General features: G+C 49.0%; 1 protein-coding gene across 7 annotated transcripts in view; it reads left to right on the top strand.

Annotated features, from left to right (window-relative positions):
- The window catches only part of Specc1 (sperm antigen with calponin homology and coiled-coil domains 1), a 278263-nt gene that overhangs the window by 61647 nt on the left and 192577 nt on the right, over window positions 1-24039 (top strand). For 5 of the 7 annotated variants that reach the window (XM_006973560.4, XM_076542533.1, XM_015992424.3 and 2 more), the window contains 2 exons: window positions 9915-10084; window positions 18293-18425. In XM_006973560.4, coding sequence (XP_006973622.1) covers window positions 9938-10084; window positions 18293-18425 — 280 coding nt within the window. In that variant the 5' untranslated portion in view covers window positions 9915-9937. Of the gene's footprint in view, window positions 1-7241; window positions 7440-9914; window positions 10085-18292; window positions 18426-24039 lie in introns of those variants that run through there. The other 2 variants (XM_076542531.1, XM_076542530.1) reach the window with 2 other exon arrangements.

Consider the following 24039-nt stretch of genomic DNA (forward strand, 5'->3'; position numbering starts at 1 on the left):
TCAGCACCCTGTCCTTAGGTCCCTTAGTTAGTGACCCTGTCCCACTGCGGTGCCCTATGCAGGGCCTGTGTGCTTTCTGGGAGCTTGAGAGCTGAATGGGGCAAGAACAGGGGGCCACTCACCTGCACATCCTCTTTTAGGCTGTGATTGTGTGGCCCTGTTACTTTTGGGTCTGTGGCAGCTCAGCACAGCATGATCGGAGCATGTGGAGGAGGGAGCTGTCCATTTAGTGTCCAGGAAGCAAAGAGAAGTCCCAATGGCCCCATCCAGGGCATGTTCCCAGTGACGTGTTTTTTCAGGAAGGTCTCACCATGTCCCAGTAGGAACACAGGCTGGAGACCAGGCCTTCAACACACAGACCTTTCGTGTGCATTCATAACCAGAGATTAGCACCCTGTCATAGGGGTGGGGCCCAGTGCGAGGTGATCAATGGCGGCGCTAGTTGTGGTTTGTCAATAAAGGCTTTAAAGAGAAACTGGGGGCCGTCAGCTAGGTGGGAGAACTATTGTAGACACTCTCAGAGGAAATGTTCTTAAACAGAGATGGGGGCCAGGATGAGCAGCCCTGAAATGTGAGCATCTGGGGGACATTCACACAGAGCAGCAGGCCCAGGGGGAGCAGCGGGCCCAGGGGGAGCAGCAGGCCCAGGGGGAGCAGCAGGCCCAGGGGGAGCAGCAGGCCCAGGGGGAGCAGCAGGCCCAGGGGGAGCAGCAGACACAGGGGGAGCAGCAGGCCCAGGGGGAGCAGCAGGCCCAGGGGGAGCAGCAGGCCCAGGGGGAGCAGCAGGCACAGGGGGAACAGCAGGCACAGGGGGAGCAGCAGGCCCAGGGGGAGCAGCAGGCCCAGGGGAGCAGCAGGCCCAGGGGGAGCAGCAGACACAGGGGGAGCAGCAGGCACAGGGGGAGCAGCAGGCCCAGGGGAGCAGCAGGCACAGAGTTCACTGGGGGAGAGCAGATGTCTCAAGGAGCTGAAGCGACTTGTTTGGCTGAAATGGAGTGAGCAGGAGCTGTCTAGCACTGGGGTCAAGGTAGAGAGCTGGACACGGCCTAAGACCGTGGGGGTCACGACCAGGGCTTGGCTTTGTATTCCAAATGCAATGAGAAGTGAGAGGCCAGCATGTTCTGTGTAGGATGTGACACAATGTAGTGTGTGTGTGTGTGTGTGTGTGTGTGTGTGTGTGTGTGTGTGTGGTGTGTGTGTGTGTGGTGTGTGTGTTTCTTTGCTAGGGCTGGACCCGGGATCTTGCGTGTAAACAGTTAGCATGTACTCTATTGCTGAACAACAGCCCCAGCCCCCTTGTGGGCTAGGTTTTCCATTACTGTCACAAAAACACCTGAGATAAACAATTTAAGAGACTATGCTGGGTAATTTTATGTCAACTTGACACAGGCTAGAGTCATGTGAGAGGAAGGAGCCCCAGTTGATAAAATGCCTCCGTAGGATTGGGCTGCAGGCCAGGCGGTGGTGGTGGTGGTGGTGGTGGTGGTGGTGGTGGTGGTGGTGGTGGTGGTGGTACATGCTCCCAGCACTCGGGAGGCAGAAGCAGGCCTTCTCTGTGAGTTGAAGACCAGCCTGGTCTACAGAGTGAGTTCCAGGACAGCCAAATCTACACAGAGAAACCCTGTCTCCAAAAAACAACCCTTACCAAACCAAACCAAACCAAAAGACTGGGCTGCAGCCAAGCCTGTAGGACATTTTCTTTATTAGTGATGTGGAAGGGCCCAGCCCATTGTAGATGGGGCCACCCCTGAGCTGGTGGTCCTGACTTCTATAAGAAAGCAGGCTGAGCAAGCCCCGAGGACATGGCCCGTAAGCAGCACCCGTCCATGGCCTCTGCATCAATCAGCTCCTTCCTCCGGGTCCCTGGTCTGTTTGAGTTCCTGCCCTGACTTCAAAGCCTCAGTGATGCATAGTCACCTGGAAGTGTAAGCTGAAATAAACCCTTTCCTCCCCAAGTTGCCTTGGTCATGGTGTCCCGTCACGGCAATGGTGACCCTGACTAGGACAGAGAGGAAAGGCTTATTTTGGGTCCTAGCGTCAGAGGTTCCAGGCATGGTTGGTTGGCTAAATTGCTTTTGGCAGAGCACCGTAGTGCTGGGAGTGTGTGTCAGAGGAGGCACCGGCACCTGCTGGCTTCCCTTTCCCAGGTCTGTCCCCTCAGACGCCCAGCCTATTGGATGGCGCCACCTACTCCGAATGGTTTCCCCCCATTTGTGTTCCCACATGTGCCCAGTGTCTGGAAATGCCCTCGCAAATAAAAATGCCCCTTAACTGCCCAGTGTAAGGGGTTTTTGTTTTGTTTTCCCTTTCAGCCCTGCTGGGGCTTGAACCAGGGCCTCATACATGGCAGGCAAGCACTCTACACCCGAGCTGCACCCCAGCCCAGCCATGACGTACTGTGTTGTAATGCCTGGAATGGACTAAGACGGCCGGTGAGGAGGAACAGCGGCCCACAGATTAGGTGGCACAGCCTGGCCGGCCTCAGGGAGTTAGCCTTCTTACTCCTTAGTTCTGATGTGCCAATGGTAGATGTTGGTGGCTCCCCAGCAAGGGAGTCAGGAACACGAGAGACAGTAAAAGGAAACGTGGCTCATTATGCTGGCGCATGGTGCTGATAAATACCGGCTTAAAAATAAGGAAACGTGACGGGTTTTTTAAGAGAAAGTGACTGACGCCACCTGAACCTGTAGAAGTCTGGCAGGGATACAAGGCGGGGCAAGAGGGGTGTTGGCAGAGGTTTCTGCTGGGTATAAAGGCCCACCAGAAACACTGCAGGGACCCAGTCTGCCCATGTGCACTGCTATGGATTTGAGAAGTGAGAGCCCAGGGCAGAGTGCAAAATGATGCTGAGGGCTGAGACTGGGTGGCTCAGAGAAAGACGGTGCCGAAGACAAATGGAGACATCGGGGTGAGTGAGACTGGTTATGAGGAGCTGTTCAGGACTCTGCTAAAGCTTGTGGTAAACTCAATCCCCACGAGGATTTCCTCCGGGTAGGTTTGCAGATCTGTTGGGCAGGTGGGTAAGGGGACAGACTGCCTAGGAGCCCTGAGGAGCCCTCTGTGGCTAGAGAAACAGATTCTAGGGAGAGGAGACTTAAGTTCACTTTGGAAGGTAGTGTTTAAGGGAGCCAGCCAAGGGAGCTGGGCGGGTGTCCTTGGTTTCCTGTGTTTGTGCCATGCAAGGCCACCAGAGACACTGGGCTCACACTCCAGCCTCGCTGGCACCCTGTGGGGAGGGGAGAAGTGGATTCTACAAGGGGTTCTTTCCCTCAGCTGCATCCTCTGCGCCCACTGGATCCTGGTCCAGCTCCCTCTGGGTCCTAGCTGCCTCCTCCACTGACCCCTGCAGGCTAGAGGTGCTAATAGCCCCTGGGTTCTGCAAACTCTGCCATGCCCTCATTCCTCATAGCTCAACTCAGTTTCCCAGCAGGCATTCCAAGCAGAGGTGGAGGCCTGCACCAGATGCCCCAAACCAGGACGGAACAAATATGACTCAGGATGCTTCAGCCTGAATAAGCATGAAAGCCTCCGGCTCCCTCTCTTCTTCTTGCTTTGTTCTTCTGCCGTGTATGTTCTTTGAAACTGTTCCCAGAGAAAGGGCTCTTGAGGGATTTTATTTCCTTCTCCTTTTCCTGCAGCTTTGGCTCACTCACTTCAAGTCTCTTTTGTGAAGCCACATGATAAGTAAGGAAATAACTGCCCATTAGTGGTCACCCCACTCTACAGGCTGCCAGCTTCTTGGCTTGGCTCTGGAGCCAGAAGGACACCCCAGACTAGTCGTTCTGAACGCTTGATCTCAATATAGCCGCAGATTACGGCCTCCGCCACCTGCATTTCATAATCTTGACTGCCCCTGCCTTGGTTTCTCATTCCAGGTTATGCCCTGTCTCTGTTGTTACTTTTGGTTCCCACCCTTGGCAGAGCGCCGTGACTTCTGAGTTCCTGACAGCATTAATTTTTTGTCATATGCCAACGCTCCAGATGCCCCGCTGTAGCTTTTGCCTGCGGATGGGGGCCAGGGAGTCCTAGTTTTCAGCGTCTCTTCTGATGCTGTGTGGAAAGCTTTTCTTTCCCCTATTGACCACGAAGGCATTTGAGGCTGTTGGGATGATTTCTTTCATCTCCAGGCTACAGGAAATAATCATTTGGGGAAGCATTTCCTGTGACCGCCACTGAAGTCTGAGGGCAGTTCACAGTTCTGTGTTCCATGGGAAGCTCAGCAGGTGCCTGTCCAAGACCCTGCCACCCCGACACTGCTTCTTCCCCCACTGCATCACTGACATCTTGGCTTAGATGCTTCGTGGTCACAGGATTCCTTTGGTGGGGAGGATGCCCAATGGCACCTCTGGCCTCTGTAGGCGGTGGCACCCCAAGGTGTGCCATTGCCGATGCCTTGTGTGCCCTGGGGGCAGAATTATCTCAGGCCTGGAACAGGCCCATCCAAGTGTCTGGAGCAAGTTTAATTCTGTCCGAATAGTCTTTGGCTAGATATTTTCAGTGTGTTGATCCCTGGCGCTGCACTTCCTGCCAGGTCCCATGGTAATTGAGCTATGTGCACATTCCTATTTTCCTAGTTCTCCAGATTGAATGCTTTAACTTTCTGCTTCCTACAGCTTATTGTGCTTGCCGCTGAGACCCGAATGCCCTCCCACTCTTGGAGACTCGTTATTTTCTGTTCATCCAGAATGCCTTCCCAGTCGCCTTCCAGTTTTCTTGCCTTAAAAGGGAAATCGAGATAAGCCCCCCAGCTCACCCCAGCACACAGTGGGAAGATCGCAGTTCCTAAACCTTTGCAGTCCCCTGTTGCCCACCCCCTCCTCCCCCCTCGCCTCCCTTTCTCCTTCCTTCACTGCTTTATGCTGTGCAGTTCATGGGAGATGGTTAAAACGGAAGTCGTACGCTGTTCCGAACAGGAATGAAGCTTGGCATCACAGTAAAAACGCTTAACATTTTAAAAAGAAAACACTCCTGGGAAGACCCTCCCCCCACGCCCTCCTTCCGTCTCCCATCCCTTCTTTCGAATGAGTCCCTAAATTCCTTAATTGATTTGGCCCTTTGTGTTGTTTATGAGGACTTTAAGAAATCAGAGAATTAAGGCTAGAAACTCTTTTTCCTTCTGGCTACTCTGTGCTTGGCCAGAGGCCACCTATTTCTCTTTCTGTTACTAATTCACATTCGGGAGAGAGCCATTACTCAGCGACTGTGCCCACCTGTGTTTATCTTGCGGCAGCCCAGAGTTTCTAAAACCCAACCTAAGACTGTAAGGCGTCCGCCTCGGTGTTTATTTTCCTCTCTGCTTCTCCGGGTCCATTTTTCCAGTTGAAAACAGGCTGCTCTGTATACAGGAAGAACATTTGCCTGGTATGCCTGGCCGCCTACAGTCCCAAAGACTTAATTGATTCGTGGCTGTGTATTGTTGAGCTAATAAGCGGTGGCCTGATTGACATCGTTGACAGAAGGCAGCTTGTATTTGTGAAGAGTCTTCTGTGTGCCCTGCAGGTGATGTACATCTTCTCCTGAGCCCTTCACTGGTTTGTGAAGTCACCGTTTGTAACGCCATCTGACATAGAGGCATAGAGTACAGCCGTGCCCAGGCTCCCCGTCATCAAGGAGCTAGACCTGCTGGGGGATTCGATCCACAGCCCTCTTGTTTCTCATGCGGGCAGAGGTTATCCGGATGGCCTATCTGCCCCTGGTTTCAATCTTGGCTGCAGATGAGTTCTGTGTTCTAGGCAAGTAGCATGACCTCACTGAGTCAAAGGAAATGTCATCTTCTAGACACGGGAGGGTGTTAGTTGGTTAGAGCTGAAGTGGGTACCTCATAAAGATCCGACAGTTACTGCTCACAGCTGTGGAGGCTGGCAAGCCCGAGATCAGGGCCAGCAGATTCAATGTCTAGTGAGAGTTCTCTGTCTGGTTCATGGTGCTACCTTCTCATGTGTCCCCACTTCGTAGAAGGGCAAAAATGTTCCCTCGGCCATTTCTGCAAGGACAGCAATAGTCCCTTTTGAAAGACCTCTGTTGTCCTGACCCAGTTGTCTCCCAGATGTCCCACTTCCCAACGATACCACACTGGGGCTTCGGTTTCGCCATGTGAATTTGGGGGATACCCAATATTCCGACTAAAGCACAGGACAACACCTCCCAGGGTTGAGGTAATTTAAGGAACCATCCACACGGGGCATTTGCCAGCACCTTCTACTCAAAGTAGAATGGGATAGATGCTATCAGTCACTGCAGCATTTATGGAGCTAGCCAGTTCTCTGTGTGTCGGAGAGCCAGGGATAGGGTGGGTGCTGGGGCGGGGCGGGGTGGGGTGGGGTGGCAATAGAAGCAGTGGGAGGTTGGGTGGGTGGAAGCCTGTGGACAGGATGGACCTGGAGTGCACCTGCTCCCTGTCCAGCAGGAGGCCTGCCTTCCTGCAAGAGAAGAGAAGGCAAGGCCAATGTTAGCCTGAGTTATACAGACAGCTCAGGGGATACATCTCTCTCAAGTCCGTTTCAGAAGAGCCCCAGGCTAGGAGTGGCCAGGGACTGCCAGGATTCCAGGACACAGAGGACCTTCATTAGGGTTGGAGTGGAGGACAGGGTGAAATTAAATAAGTTCCTAAGACACGGAGCCTGAGGGACAGACTCTACGGCGGCCTCTCTACCAGGCGGCACAGGGACCGATCCTCCTTCCTCACTTACTCCTTGCCGTGCCTGTTTGGATCTCACAGAGCTGAGTGGTCCATTCTCTGTGCTGATGGTGAGAGGTTACTCCTGGACATCCCATCTGGCACTTGCCCTACTTGTAAAACACAAAGCAGCGAAGGTCCTTAAAAGTGATGGAGGATTTCCCACCTCACGTGTGCCTGGTTTGTAGAGCTAAGGTACCAGACAGACCAAGGAACAGCAGAGCTATCCTACACCAATGGCTTCCGGGTCCCTTTTCTCATGAACTCAAAGAATGAAATTCACAGATAATGGGAGGTTGAGTTTAGAAAGCAGTGTTAGTATAGGATTTTCGGTGGGAACTTAAGAGAAAAAAGGAAGGCAGAACTCCTGTATAGCAGGAGGGGATCCCAGAAAATGGGGCACCATCAAGCTGCTAGGCCAAGGGCTTCTTGTAGAACTTAGAGCAGAAACTGCACGGGGAGGTGAGCTGGTCAGTCCAGTTGACCTACCTATGAGATGTCTATGCTTCATAGTTTCCATTATGTCTTCACGTATAGTTTCCAGGCAATAGGGCTCATTGCAATTGTGTAAAAGGGGAAGAAAACTGACAAGAAACCAGACCAGGAAACAGAGCCCCCTTCTGGCATTTCTGGCCTCTAGCCAGGACAAGACCAAAGACATTGTGGGCTTTATGGCCGAGGACAAGAATGGTGGTTCCTATCTCTAAACTGCCAGTTTTGATATTCTGCCCTCATCATTGGAAATGACTCTTGGTTATGGCGGGTAGGACACTAATGATTCATTATTGAGCATTTTGACTTCTGAAAGATGGACTTGGAAGGAAAGAGGCTAGCAGGTGGGTAAGCACAGCAGGGAGACCCGAGTCCAGTGAAGACAATATAAGGGAACAGAATGACAAGCTCGCGGAGAAGGTAGTGTGGGTGCCTTACCTGGGGACATTTATTTGTGAACAACTTTATCAAATTCAGAACATCTGAGGAGAGTACATAAAGTGATATGGCAAGAAGTGACCAGAGAATTTTAAAACACAGCAAGAAACCTGCTGACTTAAAAAAAAGAAAAGTTAAACTCCATCCAGCCCATCAGATCTGTTCCAGAAATTAAGAGCCGAGCTTATATATTTGAATTTGGATCAATACTGATTGGTTAACTGATTGAGTCCTCCTAAAATGTCAAGAGAATGATCGACAGGGAAAATGTCCATCCTTTTCCTGCTGCTTCTAGCTTCATGGTTTTCTTTTCTGGGGAGTAGATTAGAGGCATTTTTATTTTAAGGGTAACCTTGGCAGGTTTTGGAAAGCACACACCCAGTGCTTTCAGACAGTAAGCCCTACAATGCTCATTTCTAAGTAGTTCTAATAGCATAAAAGGGGATGCTGGTCAAGTGGATATTTTATTAAAATGATCTGCATGAGTCAGCTTGACGTGGTCCTGGGTATCTTGTGGTTGGGGGCAAAATTCACTGATTCTCTTGAATCGTTTGGACTGCGTTAGTTCACTCTATACTAAGGGAGAGAGCATCCCAATGAAATTAGTCACTGCACAGGTCTTAACCTAAGTGTTCTTTCACTGTTGCTGTGGAAACCAGAAAGAAAAAGCACGGGTCGAGAAAGAAAAATAATCAGTGCTAAACATCAGCAAAATACATTGGCAATAAGCTGCTTTTTTTTTTTAATACTGAATTTTTAAGAAATCACAAGACCTGGAACCATGCTGAGACTGAGAAGGTTCTGAGTGAATCATGTAATGAAATCATATACCATTCCTTAGGAAAAATTATGAAAAACAAATAGTAGCCCCCTTTTTTCCTTTTTTACCAATAATGAACTCAGATGTACGTGTGTGTGTGTGTGTGTGTGCACGCTAGGAATGGAACCTAAGGCCTGGTTCATGCTATACATATGGACATGCTCAGGCAGTACCGCTGAATCTCTAATCATTAGCCACATCCACGTAGCCGCAGCTAGATAGGACACATGTCTCTATGTAATCATTTGGCTTAAACAGGAAGAGGAACCAGTGACTCATGGAGAGACAGATACTGTCTGCTGAGATGGTTTCTTCTGGTCGGGGAAGGGACAGAAGCATGAGGTGGTAGCAGCCTGACCTGGGCTGCAGATCGCCCTAGGATGTTAGGAGGCAGAGGAGGCCCTCTACTCTGGCACCAGCTAGAGTTAACTAGGTTAACCAGAGCCTTTGTGCCCCATAAGAGAGTGGCTTCAGAATTGCTTGTCATCTGTGGGTGTCCTTTGAGAGGATAGAACACTGTGGTTTAGTGTCTTGTCATACCAGAGCCCACAGGGATAGACAGAGGCAGGGTGGCTGTACAAAGATACCGGAACTTTTGATCCAGCCTTGAGATGTTGACAGCAAGGCTGAGGGTTGGAGGATGCAAGGGGTCATAAATGACAGCTGATGGCTGGACCTGGGCTGCCGGCTCTTCTGTCCCCAGAGTCAAGCTTTCTTCCAGGTCTTTCTGCTACTTTTTTCCCCCCTTGAAACAGGGTTTCTCTACATAGCCCTGGCTGTCCTGGAACTTGTTATGTAGACCAGGCAGGTCTTGAACTCACAGAGAAGCATCTGCCTCGGCCTCCAGAATACCGGGATTAAAGATGTACATAGCTTAGTTTTGCAGTCTGATACTTTGAATGATTTTTTTCTTTCATAAATTATTTAACTAAGGAAATAAGCCTGCATGTCAGGTCTGACCAATTAAAATGCACTTCATTAATTTTTAAATGGTATTCATTTTTATCAAAAAGGAGTCATTTGTATTTCTGTGAAATTTAACTCTCCATAATTCATTTATATGTGTTTAAAAATTAAGGAGATTGTTTTGATCGTTCTGAAGCTGCAAAGCATGGGGGCATTTATATCTTGATGCAAGCTGCTGGATTGTGTGTGCGCGCGTGTGCATGTGTGTGTTTATAGATATGTAGTGTGACACGGATCTGTTAGGTGTCTGTAACAAGAATAAGGTATCATTTGCTGGAAAGCAATATCAGAATATCAATCATATTGCATATACATTATAATAAGTTGGTAAACACCCGTTCAGAGGTAATAAAAATGAGCAGCATGCAAAAGTAGCATCTTAGTGTTCTATACCTGGCTAAATCCTAACACTCACTCTGTGGTAGCAACTGTAAGCTCAGTGAATGGAGTTTGTAAAGCTTTATCATGTCACTCACAAGTATTGTTTTGGAAACAAGTGTTTTCCTTTGTACCCTTCTACAGAGAGAAGGTCTCTCCAGGACATCATGCGGAGTGCCACCAAGCCCTGGAGTCCAGTTGCCAAAGCAGGCAGCCATGGCCCTGATCGCACCCGGCCCCTCCCTGGGACCCCTTCCGGCATGAAGAGTTCCAAGTCTTCAACCTCGCTGGCCTTTGAGTCTCGGCTTAGTAAGGTACAGACTTTCAGGGCAGGGCTGTGAGGATTTTATACTCACACCTGAATATTTGGAGCTAGGAACTTTAGCTCTGTTTGTCTTTCTGTGTCTGGATTATCTCACTCAAGATTTTTGTTTGATATTTTGATTTTTTGTTTAATATTTTCCTTTTTGTTTGTTTGTTTGTTTTTGTTGTTGTTGTTGTTGTTTGAGACAGGGTTCCTCTGTGTAGTCTTGGCTATCCTGGAACTCACTTTGTAGACCAGGCTGGCCTCAAACTCATAGAGATTCACCTGCCTCTGCCTTCTGAGTGCTGGCTGGGATTAAAGGCATGCACCACCACCACCTGGCTGAGATAATATTTTCTACTTCCACCCATTTACCTGGCTGGGCCCAGGTGTAAGATCTACTATGCTGGGCTAGATAGAGAAGTTGGGTGTCAGGACGGTATTTAAGGAAGGTACAAGAGTGTTTCTGGGGCCAGGCGGTGGTGGCGCATGCCTTTAATCCCAGCACTTGGGAGGCAGAGCCAGGCAGATCTCTGTGAGTTCAAGGCCAGCCTGGGCTACCAAGTGAGTTCCAGGAGAGGCGCAAAGATACACAGAGAAACCCTGTCTCAAAAAAAAAAAAAAAAAAAAAGAGTGTTTCTGGGGACAGTGTGATGCTGGCCATTCCAACAGCAAAGGTCATTGCTTCAGAAGCTCCTGCCATAGGAGAGTGTTAAGGAGAAGCACACACTCATGTGGTAGGCTCCCTGTTCTCCATTCTGAGCCATGAGCTTTCTTGGCCTGGTATTATGACAAGGCTACCAGGGGCTGGGAAAGGTGGTAGGAGGACTTGAACTATGCCTGAATCTTGCTAGCCCTGTCCTTTCCAGCTGAGGGTGGGCAGTGGATCACTGAAACTCCAGAGAGCAGAAGAGAAGAGGAGGAAATGGTGATGATCAGAAAAGCAAGTAGATTTCCTTCCCCAGTGAAAACTTAGAAGCCGATAGGGAAGTTGCAACCCATAGCAAATATCCCTAGAGCCCTGCCTGGACTAGTCAACATGGTAATGTTTGAGAGTAAGTGGATGTGGACGTCTTAACTGTTCACAAATAGGAAATGGAATCAAACCCACCCAAAATCGAGCTGAATCCCTAATTTCAGATGCTGCCTGAGCTGCAGGAGATGCAGGAAGAACAGGCAGGGATGCTGCTGTAAACCTTCTTCTTGGTATGCAAGCAGCAGCATGCATGCTCTGGCCTCAACAGGCCACATCACTCCAGCCGCACCAAAGAACCCAGGGCTGTGAGTCAGAGCTCACTTGGTTACAGTCGACAAAACATTGGTTTGAGTTTGTATGAGCAGAAAAGAAATCTGAGTTGTACCTCACTGTCCACAGGCATCTTCTTCTAGGATTCCTGTGGATGCCAAAACCTGTGGGTGCTCTAGGGCCTCATCTGAAACAGGGTAGTATTTTCATAGAACCTGTGAGCCCTGTGAGCCCTGGATGCCTCTAGCATCTCTGGATTACTTATAATGTCTAATTGAGCATAAATTAGCTGTCACACTGTGATGTTTTAGGAATAAGGATGAGGAAAATAATCTGTATTTTCTGAACAGATGCTGTTTTTTTTTCCTACTATTTTTGAGTATAGTTTGGATAAGCCCAAGGATGATGGTAAAATGAATATATCCTAAGGTTCCCACATCTCTATGGGACAAGGGCTCAAGACTGCATCTCTGAGAGGCTGGTCCAAGAGGACTGGACTCTCTAGCTGGTCTCTGCCCACTCTGCCCACTGCTTCTGTGTCATCTCCTGATGCCCAGCCTGGTCCAGAACATATGTGAAGTATATGGCCAGTCTGCTGACCTCCTGCATCTCTGGGAAGGCTGAATCGCCTTTTTCTTCATTTCCTATTTGTTTGTTTGTTTTTTAATTTTATTTTTTGTTTTGTTTTTTGAGACAGGGTTTCTCTGTGTGGTTTTGGTGCCTGTTTTAGATCTTATTCTGTAGACCAGGCTGGCCTCAAATTCACAGAGATCCACCTGCCTCTGCCTCCCGAGTGCTGGGATTAAAGACGTGTGCCACCACCACCTGGCCATTTCCTATTTGTTAATAAAAGGAAAGGAGAACAACAAAGAAAAATAAGAAAGAAAAACCCATAACTGAGAGTGGTTAGATGCTGGTCCCATGCTGGCCCTGCACAGGCTGCTGGGCCTTGCAGCTAGGGACCTGTTTGGGGACGTCGAATCTTCCCAGCATGTACTGTAACAGTACTACATCCTTGAAGGGAAGAGCAGTCTTCCAGCATGGGCTCATTGTCTGAGTCTTGAGTCCTAAGTAGTGTTCTGTGATAGTTCCTATAAAATGCTCTCAATATGGTTGCCCCTAGCCACCTGTGGCATGGAGCCCTTTAAAGAGTTAGTACCCGAAATTCAGGAGATCCCACTAACATACAGGCATGAGCCATGAGATGATGCTTCAGCCAGTGATGGACACGTGTGCAATGGCTCTATAACATTATAGTGGGCTTGAGGACTTTCGATACCCTAGTGGCATAGCCGTTGTAAGGTCAGAGCACAGTGCGTTGCTCATGTGTGTGTGGTAACATGTTTGTGTGACTGCTTTGCCAGTCCTATGAGGGAACGGCATACCCAGCTCTCTAATCAGTATGATAAAGTTTGAAAAGCTGGTAACCAGCTGTGTCCCTGGTTTATGTATTTGCCATGCCTTTAATAACTATTCTGGAGCGTGCCTACTTACAAAGACAGAAATGTGCTGTGTGAGGCTGTGTGAGGCTGCAGGTGTTTCGTTCACAAGTGCTGCTGACCACATCTGCTGAGTTGGTCCTTTCTCTTGTCTTGATGTGCTGTTTATTTATCATGACCCCAGAAACAATGTCGCTATATACATACATGCATATATGTATACTATCTCTATAATCTCTCTATATACTGTATAACTTATTGTGCAGTGGTTTGTGGAAGCACATTCTGTGACGTTTACACCATGAAAGAATTGCCTAGCTGTGCGTTTCTCAGAATATCTCTTCATTAAATGACTATGAGCATTTTATATTGATCACATTGATACTATTTTTATATATTCATTTAAAAATAAATAAATTCCCCTTGTTTGTATGAGTGTTTATTCGTTTGGCTGCACATGTGGGTGTGCATGCATGTGTGTGTGGAGGCCGGAGGTCAACATTAGGGATCTCTTTAGATTGCTGTCTACCTTGCATGTTAATACAGTCTTACTGAACCAGGAGCTCACTAGTTTGCTAGGCTGGCTGGCTAATGAGCTCCAGGCATCCACCTGTCTCTCTTCTCCCAAGGATGTTGCTGCGTTTTTATATGGATGCTGGGGTTCTGAGCTCAGGTCCTCAGGCCTGTGCAGCAGGGATTTTACTGACATAATCCTCACCTATAGCCATTGCCTATGAAGTCTGTCTGTCTGTCTTTCTCTTTTCTAAGACAGGGTCTCTCTATGTAGCCATGGCTGTCCTGGAACTCACTGTTTAGGCCAGGCTGGCCTCAGACACACAGAAATCTGCCTGCCTCTGGCTCCCAAGTACTGGGATTAAAGGCATGTGCTACCACACGCTGTATAAAGTTTAATTTTAAAAAAATTATTGTTATTGTATATTATTGTCATGGTGGTGGTGATGGTGATGCTGGTCCTGGGACAGGTGTGTGGAGTCTGGAGGGGAGTCTGTTCTCTCCTGCCACCATGGCTCTGGCAGGTGATTGTCAGGCTTGTGTAGCAAGCACTTTACCCAGTGAGCCATCTTCCAGGCTGCCATAAGGTCCTTTATTTGCTTTAGTTTACTTTTGAATGTAGCTCTCAGACAGTGTAAAATTACGAGGTGAGTCCTATTCGATTTCCACAGACAGGCTGCTCTAAACATTGTCACGGTCCCTAGAAATGTCTGCCTGAGACCTGGGGACTCAGCAACTTGGTGGTTGGTGTTGAGTTCAAGAAGAGATGAAGTCACAGGCTGGAGAGATGGCTCAGAGGTTAAGAGCACTGGCTGCTCTTCCAAAGGACCCGGGTTCAATTCTCAACACCCACATGGCAGCTCACTGCCTATAACCCTGGTTCCAGGGGATCCAGCACCCTCACACAGACCTACATGTAGGCAAAACACCAATGCACATTAAATAAATAAATAGATAGATAGATAGATAAGAAAAAGAAGAGATATAGTCAGGTGTTTGTATTTAAACAAACCCTCGCCATAATTGATAGCAGCTTGTCTTTGAGGACCACAAACAGAGAGAGTTACCTATTGCTAGAGACTAGCTTTTGTTGCAGCTGATGATGGAGCTTTGAGGTCTTGCTCTCATCTTTGTGAAATGGAGAGGAGTTTCTTAGTTACTTAGATCAGTGAGGCATTTAAACCTGTTCCTTTGTGAGCTCAGGTGCTCAGCAGCTTAAATCCGAGAGAAACCCTTAGTGAGAGCACTGACTACACACACCGACCTGAGCACATACCTTCATGGGGATCTTCCGTAGCAAGCCAGAAACCTAGACAGGTGCCAAGCTGCCTTTGGGTAACAGGAAACAAAGCCAAAAAATGCAGAAAGAACATGAGGCAGTAACCGGATCGGGTGCTCTCCCAGCTTATGCTTCCTACACCAGTAACTCGCTGCTTCCTTTCCAAGGGGTGGTGGGGTCATTTGTAAATCTTTATGTCCTACATCTTGGGCAAGTGTCACTGCAACCAAGCTTGTGTACCTGCACACGGAGGGGACAGCCTCCAGTGCTTAGAGCACTCCTGAGATTAACGAGACACACACCTTTGGGTATGTCTGTAAAGGCTTTTCTGGAAATGATTAACTGAGGAAGGAAGGCCCACTGGATAAGAAAGGGGAGAGGCAGCTGAGCTCCACCTCTCCCACCATCCCCCCCTCCCCACACGGAGCTGCTGAGGAATAAGCAAGCAGCCTCTTGCCGCTGGTCCTTTCCAGCCATCACGGACTGTATCCCCCAAGCAGTGAGCCAAAATAAATCCCTTCTTAATTTTCCTCTAGCCAGTTATTTGGTCATGGCAATGAAAATGTCATTTATTCGTAAAATTGGTACCGAGAAGTAGGGTCACAGTGAGGAACCTGACCGTGTGGCTCCTAGGCATTCTGAACTGCTTTGTGGGAGGAATGTGGAAGAGTTTGGAGATGTGAGCTAGAGAAGCCCTCAAATGTTAGAAGCAAGCTTAATAAACCAGTCTGGTGGGGAGTTCAGAGACCAGAAAACTGGCAGGTATGTAGACAGTAAGGACCCTGCTTACAGGGTTTCAAAGAGGAACAGGGACTCTATTAGGATTTGGGTTAGGGACCTTTATGTTATATTCTGGCAAGAAAATCTGGCTGTATTTTGCCCACCTTCTGAAAACTTGAGCAAGGTTAAATTCAAACTAATGTGCTAACTGTTTGACAGAGGAGATTTTAAGCCAGCACAACGTGCAAGCTGTGCCCTGTGTTAGAGTTTCTCAGAGGAAGAGTATCTTAGCAGATGGGGGACAAAGAATGCCACAAAGATCATACCACACAACAGATCTCATACAAGAGATTTATTGGGGGTGGGGGCAAAAGGCCACCTCTGAGCGGAGACAAGAAAGAGACAGAGAGAAAGGGGCCACTGTGGTGGAGGCCTTAGAAGGGTATGCAACTCGTGACAAGAGTGGAAATGTGTCCCATTTGGTGGCAAGTAAGGACATGGCTGTTGGCACTGAGTTGCTGAAGGCAGGCTGGGGGAACACATGGCTCCTACCAGCCTGGTTATTACCTTCTGCATCTACCCAGATGTGCAATGAGAGCAGAAAGATGTGAAGATGTGCATTTTGCAAGGGAAGTAGTTTGAACCTGCTTCAAGTTGAGGATGGATGGGTTCAGACAAGTTGAACAATAGGCAAGTGCCATGAAGGGAAGACCCCACTCATCTGAGAGCTGCAGGGTGTAGCAGTGCGAACTCATTTCAGAGTGCTGGAAAGGTAGAGCCTTCAGCGCGTTTTGTTGCTGCAGCTGCCCAGAAGGGCCAGGCTGCCTCTCAGGCTGGCCGCTGAACTTGTCGTCCTGGTGGTGCTGGTTTTGTGGACACAGAAGATGCCAGAGTGAAGGGGTCCTGGAGACTTGTACCAAGGTTCTAGGAGAGGCCAGGCCATGTGCCGTGGGGTCAAAGTCGCTGCACAGAGCTCCTAAGTTGATTGTGGGAAGTTGTAAAGGTGAAACATCTACGGTTCTAGAGACCTCGGGATATGAGAGACTGCTGAGAAAAGTCTCAGGGACCCGGTGAAGCAAGTTCAAGACAGAGGCACAGTTCCATTCTCAAGTCGTCAGACCTGGAGGGCTTGGGCTGCCTGTGGGAGGCCAAGTGATGCCAGCAGAAGCCGAGATGCCAGCCATGGCGCTGCACAGGGTTGTGTCTGCCTTGCCAGGTTTTGGTTTTCTTTGGTCCTTAAGCCTTGCTGTTCTCCCATCCCTTCCCTTTAGTGATGCTCATGTCACTGTATAGTAGAGGTTTCTACTTGTGGTTCGATTTTGCAAAGGGCCTGGAGAGATGGCTCAGCAGTTAGGAATACTAGCTGCTCTTCCAGAGGACCTGGGTTCAATTCTCAGCCCCTACATGGGTTCAATTCTCAACCACCTATTATTTTAGTTCCAGGAGCTCCAATGCCTTCTTTTGACGTCTATGGGCACCAAGCACGCATGTGGTGCATATAGACACACATTCAGGCAACTACTCCTACACAAAAAATAAAAAATTAATTAACTAATTAAAAATAAAAAGAGTCAGGTGGTGGCAGCAGCATGCACCTTTAATCCCAGCACTTGAGAGGCAGAGGCAGGTGGATCTCTGAGTTTGAGGAAGTTCTAGGACAGCCAGGGCTACACAGAGAAAGCTCTGTCTCAGAGAAACAGGCAGCAGGGTGGGGTGGGGAGAGATGGCTGTCAGTAATGTGCTTGCTGTGCAGGAGGACCCAGCTGAGTTTGAGCTCCAGAACACATGCAAGACACACACACACACACACACACACACACACACACACACACACACACACACACAAAACAATGAGGCAGGTGGTAGGGATCCCCATGCTGGGGAGGCAAAGATAGGGAGACCGCGATGGCTTGCTGGACAGCCAGCTGCCCTGGTTTGCTTCCTGTTGCCGTGGTAGTAGACACCGTGACCAAAAGCCACTTGAGGAGGAAAGGGTTTATTTCAGTACAGCTTGTAGTCCATCACCGAGGGAAGTCCTGGCCGGAGCTCAACTAGAACAGGAACTCTTGCAGGTGGGAACCTAAAACAGAGACGGCAGAGGAATGCTGCTTGCTGGCTTGCCCCCTGGCCTTTGCTCTGCTAGATTCCTTAGGAAGCCCAGGGCCATGTACAGAATAAAGACGACACTGCCCGTGGTGTGCTGGCTCCTCCTACATCAGCTAGCAATCAAGACAATGCCCCCCCAAAAACATGCCCGTGGGCCAATCTGATGCCCTACACGCGTGCTCATGGGCCAGTCGAGGGCCCTGCTTTCTGGGTGTGTCAACTTGACAACCAAGATGAACCAGCCTAGTCTACTTGGCAAGTCCTAGGCCAGTGAGAGACCCCCCAACAGAAACAAAGTGCACAGTGGTTGGCCTCTGACCTCCACATACATGTGCACTCTCGTGCACAAACATGAACATGTGCACAGAACAACAGCTAGAGAGAGCACCCTAGATCTCAGCAAAGACTTCAGACTTTTGGACTGTTAATACTTTGGGACTGAATGCCATGAGCACATATATGAATGGTTATGTTGTGCTGAACCGGGTGGCTTGTTGAGCTCAAGCTACAGGGCCCTGGGCACATTTTGGTAAAGGAGCTATTTCTATCTTGAATGCAGGAATTTGATGGAGTCACCTGAGGTTTTTCTTCCTCGTGTGTTCTAGTCATTGTGTTAGGTTTTATAGGTTTAAACGTCAGTGTTAGTGTGTCAGAGCACACACAGCAGGGCATGTTATAATGTCTTTAGCCCCCTGGCTTATTCAGTGAGGGCAGAGAGTGACTTCCTGGTCCAGGATAAACACTCTTCTTCGCCTCTGTCCAATAACAGCTGTTCCGTGCTGTAAGGGGTTGGGCTAAGAGCCTTTGCACCTCCATGCAGTTCCTGTGATTCTCTCTAAACTCCTGGGCGCTGGTGGGGTACACCGTTCCTCGCTGTGTCTTTGTCCTCTCAACATCCCTCCAACTTCTCTCTAGCTCAAGAGGGCCAGCAGTGAGGACATGCTCACCAAACCTGGAACCGCCTCAGCCGGGGCAGTGCGACTGAAGAAGACCTCCACCTCCGGAGCCATCTCCGAGCTCACTGAGAGCCGCCTGAGAAGCACCGCAGGTAGGAAGGGCCTCCGTGGCCTCCTGTCCTGTGGAAGCTCCCTTTGACTCATGATCCCTCCTCCGCTCACCCTGGCCTGGAGCTGCTCTGGGGGCGTAGTCCTCACCTGTGGAATTCGTGCACTGGGGAGACACTGTACAGCCGGGGAGTGGGGGGAGAGAAAGGCAGCGGTTTGCCCTGTCGCCCCAGGAGTCCGCTGGTCACTAGTGTGTGCGGAATCCTCTTAGCAAGGTGGTGGAGCTCCGGAGTCATCCTGGGTGATGGCAGTGGATGGCAGTGGGTCATGGAAAGGCCCAAGGTGAGGAAAAGCTGAGGTCTTCCTTGAGCATCATGGTTGTTCCTCTTACCGCTTTTCAACCCATTTCACAAAAACATCACATTCCAAAGATATATCGACATTTATTTGGCCTTCAAGAAGTTTAATGTGAGGACAGAATGTGGCTTTGGGCGTCAGGAGAGGGGCCTGTGTTTCTACGGGATGACTTAGCTGTTTTAAAGACTGAATTCATACTAAAGACAACAGATGAAAGTAAAGCTTATTTTCACCAAGCAAGCCTCTCCTACTGATTCCAAAGTTAACAGATGCCGTTCATTAATTAAAAATTAATGCCAGCCTTATTCTCCATATTAATGTAAAAAAAATTAAAATGTTAGCAGATGCTGTCCAAGAAATTTTAGAAGGACAGTAGCGGACAGTACCACCAAGTGGAGTTGTGCCATCTAAAAATGAATGAATGAGGGACTTGGGAGATGGTTGGGCGGTTAAGAGCACTTGCTGCTCTTCCGGAGGACCCAGGTTCGATTCCAGATAGTGGCTCACAACTGTCTGTAATTCCATTTCCAGGGGATCCAGCTCTCTCTCCTGGCCTCCATGGGGATTGCACACATGTGATGCACAGACATACATGCAGGCAAAATACTTATACACATAAAATAAAATGAAATCTTTTTTTAAATGAGTAAATGAATGAATGTTATCATTATATGCCTGCCAGGCATATCATAGGCCAAAGAAAAACCACATAGCCATCTTGATAGATTTGGGCAATGGAACTGTCAGAATTAACCACCATGTCAGTTTAGTAACAAACTCTTGATAGACAATGAGAGTGTGTGTGGTGGGGGGGTGGGGGGGCACCTCTAGCAAAGAAGTATGTTATCTGGCTGCACTCGGCAACGTTTAACCGTGGTCCCAGATACTCAGACAGGAGTGTCACCTGAACCCGCAAGTTCAAGGCTGGTTAAGCAGGACAGAGACTTCATCTCAAAAAATAAGTAAAGGTGGAGGTGGAGGCGGGAGGATCGGGAGTTCAGGCCAGCCTAGGTTCCACGGTACCTTGTCTGAAAGAAAAAGATTAAATAGTTCTCTGATTAGTGACTGGTTAGAAAATATAATATTGGAAGAAATGATCTCATGTAAGAAAGGATGTGGAGCCAAATCATGGTGGCGCACGCTTTTAATCCCAGCACTTGTGAGGCAGAGTCAGGTGGATCTCTGTGAGTTTGAGGCCAGCCTGGTCTACAAAGCAAGTTCCAAAACAGCCAGGGCTACAAAGAGAAACCCTCCCTCAAAACAAACAGACAAACAAAAAAGTAGGAAAGAAAGGAGAAACACTTAGCAATAAACTTAGGTAAGTAAGAGCCTGTATATTAAAAGAAATCTAACGCTCTTTTGAAGAACACTGCTATGTCCTTGTGAATAAATGGGAGGAAATGTGTGGGTTTGGGATAGGAAGATTAAATATAGTAGAGACTAAATTCGGTCGTGTCATATATTAAATGTAATAAGGGTGTCTAAATTATTCCATCAATTCATTTTCATCCTAATTAGCATATCAATGTGGAACTGGGAGCAGCCCTGAGTAAAATGATACTGAGGACTCAGTCACCAGCCAGCAAGCACTAGGCCCCGGGGAAGGTATTTTGGGTTGTCCTGACTGGGAGGTTATATTTCCACCTAGTGGATAGAGACAGAGATGCTGCTAGTCATAGCCTGCAGGAGAGCAGGAGTGTCCTGCCTGACTGGGTAGACCTGCTGCTGGGAAGCCCTGATCTAGTCTCATCCCGGGATAACCAGGGAAAGTCTGGAGAAGAGCAATCGAAGACAGCGCAGTGGAGCCCTGGAGGAAGGCCAGGATCCACACACACATTTGGTATAGGGTAAAGGTGGTTTATGTCAAGTTGGAGCCTGTGGGCGTGGCTTAGGGTCAAGCTCGAATTCAGCAGGTGAGAGGTCCTGAGTTCAATCCCTGAAAAAAGAAGTTAAAGTAAGTTAAGTAAAAACCAGGTAACTCTGAAAAATAAAATTGGATCCTATCTCATTCTTCCTTACAGAAATAAGTCACAGGGGTGTGTGGGAGGGTAAAATACTTGCTGTGCAAGGACAAAGGCTTGTGTTCCATCCCTAGTGCCCATGTGCAAAGGAAAATGAGGCAGGCGCTTACCTGTGACCTCAGCCCCGGGGCAGTGGAGGCAGCTGGATCTCCAGGGCTTTCTGACCGGCCAGCCTGGTGAGTGCTGAGTCCTAGGTTCAACGAGAGACCCTGTCTCACAAAACAAGGTGGAGAGAACACAGATGACACTCAGTGTTGATCTGCACACACATGCACACGCACACAAACATATACAACACATCCACATTTGTACATACATAGATATAGTGAAAGTTTGAAAAATAAAAATAAAGGAGACACCAGAGAGTTAACCTGTAGTAGGCACTAAGGAAATGGAGAGAGGTGTTCCGTCGTTAACAAGCTCCTAAGGGCACGAGAGAGATGGCTCAGCAGTGAAGAACGCTTGCTCTCTCGGAGGACCTGGGCTCTGTTCCCAGCACCCATATGGCAGCTGTCAGCCACCTGTGACTCCAGTTTCCAAGGGATTTGATACATTCTTCTGTCCTCCACCAGCACCAGACACACACACACACACACACACACACACATACACACACACACATACACACACACACACACACACACACACATATGAAGGCGAACACTCATACACATAATATATATATATACATATATATACTTTTTAAAGGATGCTGAAGGGATTATTCAAAATACACGCAAGTTTACAAAGACTATTCAAACCCATAAGGAAAACTGTAGAATATGGAGCTCACATAAAAAGAAATAGATATCCCATAGAAAAACAGTAAGCTTCATTTGTAGCTGAGGAGCTATTAATCAGAACAAAAATCCTATATGTGATACCCCCAACTTAGAAAAATCAAAATAGGTAAGCAACACTATTGTTACTATGGGTAATAGGAGAAGACACACTCCTTAGGAACAGTTTGGACAACCTGGTGACACCTGAAGCTTTTTCATTTGGCTGGCTGGCCAGTGAGCACCAATGACTCTTCTATACCTATAGCCCCAGTGCTGGAATTAAACTCTGTGTGTGTGTGTGTGCGCGCGCACACACACACACACATCTATGGAGTAATGTAATGATTAATGTTTGTGGTCAAACTTGACTGGATTGGAATAATCTGGGAGACACCTAGATGGGGTGAGGTCTTCTGCTAAATACAGAGGGAGAGAGAAGAAAGTGGAGCCGAGCTTCGGTACCCATCCCGCTGCTTCCCAAGGGCAGCGTGCCCGCCTGGCGCTCCGATTGCCGTGCCTTCCTGCCATGATGGACCGCCCATGCAATGCCTGAGCCTAAGTCAGCGTTTCTCCCTTAAGTGGCTTCTTGTCAGGCCTCTGGTCACAGGGACGAGGAAAGCCACTGCTGATACAGATGCAGAGGCCGCTCACGTGTGCCATGTGATCAGATCTGGCCACGGGCCTATCACCTGCACTGCCAGTCATTTCTTATTTAGGTGTGCCATGCGCTGTGATTCTAAACCTGCACTCGGCCAGCATCCATCTCAAGCAGGCGGGAGGGGAGCTGCTCAAGCTGGGAAGGAAGCAGGGGCCCCTAGAAGCCTTCCTTCTCATTCCTTCAAAGACTGTCTAGTTTCCCTGTGCCCTGGTGCATGGCCAGAATTTGTTTCAACGGGAACAAAGAATGCAGCATCTACTAGGCCAAGCCGGCCACCTGCTGCCCTGCCCCCTACTGCCCTGCCCCCTGCTGCCCTGCCTCCTGCTGCCCTGCCCGCCTCCCCTCGGTCCCCGGCCTCTCAAGCCTGTTGGCACTTCTTCTTCAGACAGACTTAGGGCTCTAACTGTTTCGTTGGGTCTGAACCATCAGAGAGGTTGGGGTTCCAATCAGCCTCGCCCATGTCATGTCCACCCTGGGTGCTCACTTTTGGACTTTCTGAGTAAGTCATGTCTTCCTCCTCCTCTTCTCCCTGGGGTGCCCTTGACATGTGCCTCTTCTTCCCCAGCCACGCAGATGGCAAAGCAAGGAGTTTTTAGAGCTCTTCTGGCAAGAGCGGGCTTCTCAAGTCAACAGGACGCGGGGAAGAGCCTGCTGTGGTGGAATATAACCACCAGGTGGCAGCCTTGTCCAAAATACTGAGGTGCTGGAGTCTTGGTTTGATGAAGAACTGTTGACCTCAGAAATGATGTTTCTTTAATCCAACAAATAATTTTGAACACTTACTCCATGTGAATTCAAGCACTGTCCTGCGGAAAAGGTACCAGGACAAAGACCGTTGCCTGCATCGAGACACCTGAGCAGATCATGACCAAGAAGGACAGGAGGCCAGGTGGTGACCGGGCAGGGCCACTGTGGCAGGGTTGACTGCCCGTGCCCACCAGTGTCCAGCACAGCCTGGGGGCAGAGAGACAGACCACAGGCGAGCCAACAGCTGGGTAGGCAGGCGTGGGTGACTTCTGCAGGGTTCTCTGGAATAGGGACAGCTTCCGAGTTCATTCCCTGTGGAACTCTTTGGCTGCTTGTTGAAAGTAGACAGGTGGGATGGAGACATGATGGGTGGCCGCTGTCATAAATGAGGAAATAAGTTGTATTGCCTGGGCTAGGCTGGGAGCTGGGGGCAGCAGGCAGGTTCTGGGTATATTTTGAAGGCTAACCAGCCTAATGCCCTGATCCTTTTCTTTACTGTAGTAAAATACACATAAAATTCGCTCATTTAGACATTTTTTTAAAAAAAATCGCATCTTGTTCATTTATTTTGTGAATGTGTACATGCATTTGCCATAGTACGTGAACAAATAGTGAGAGTCAGTTCTCTCTTACATGGGGGTCCCGGGAATTGAACTCAGGTGATCAGGCTTAGTGGCTAGTGCCGTTCCCTGCTGAACCATCTCACCAGCCCTCTTTTAGGAGGTATCCGTGGCCTCAAAGAACACATGCCCATCATTCTGTAGTGAACTGGCTCTGACCTGTGATGCCTGTCCTGGCTGACGAAGGGAGAGGACTGGCCTATGCTCCTGGCAGTGCTGATCCCTTCCCCGGAGCAGGTAGCTATGCTCGCCACCCCTGAGGAGTAAAGAAAGAGACTCAGGCAGGCTGGGTAGCACTCCCAGACTCAGAGCCAAAAATCTGATAATTGGGTTCTTCCTGCTGCCGAGGTCACTGCAGGGCGGGACCCTGATTCTCTTCCCCTGCGGTAGACTCGCTACTCCCATGCCCCCATGCCGAAGCTGCTTACTGTGGGCCGCCTCTGTTTTCCTTTATTGTAGCCCCATGGGGCGGT

The sequence above is a fragment of the Peromyscus maniculatus genome, chromosome 8 (genome assembly GCF_049852395.1).
Source record: "Peromyscus maniculatus bairdii isolate BWxNUB_F1_BW_parent chromosome 8, HU_Pman_BW_mat_3.1, whole genome shotgun sequence".
NCBI lineage: Eukaryota > Metazoa > Chordata > Mammalia > Rodentia > Cricetidae > Peromyscus > Peromyscus maniculatus.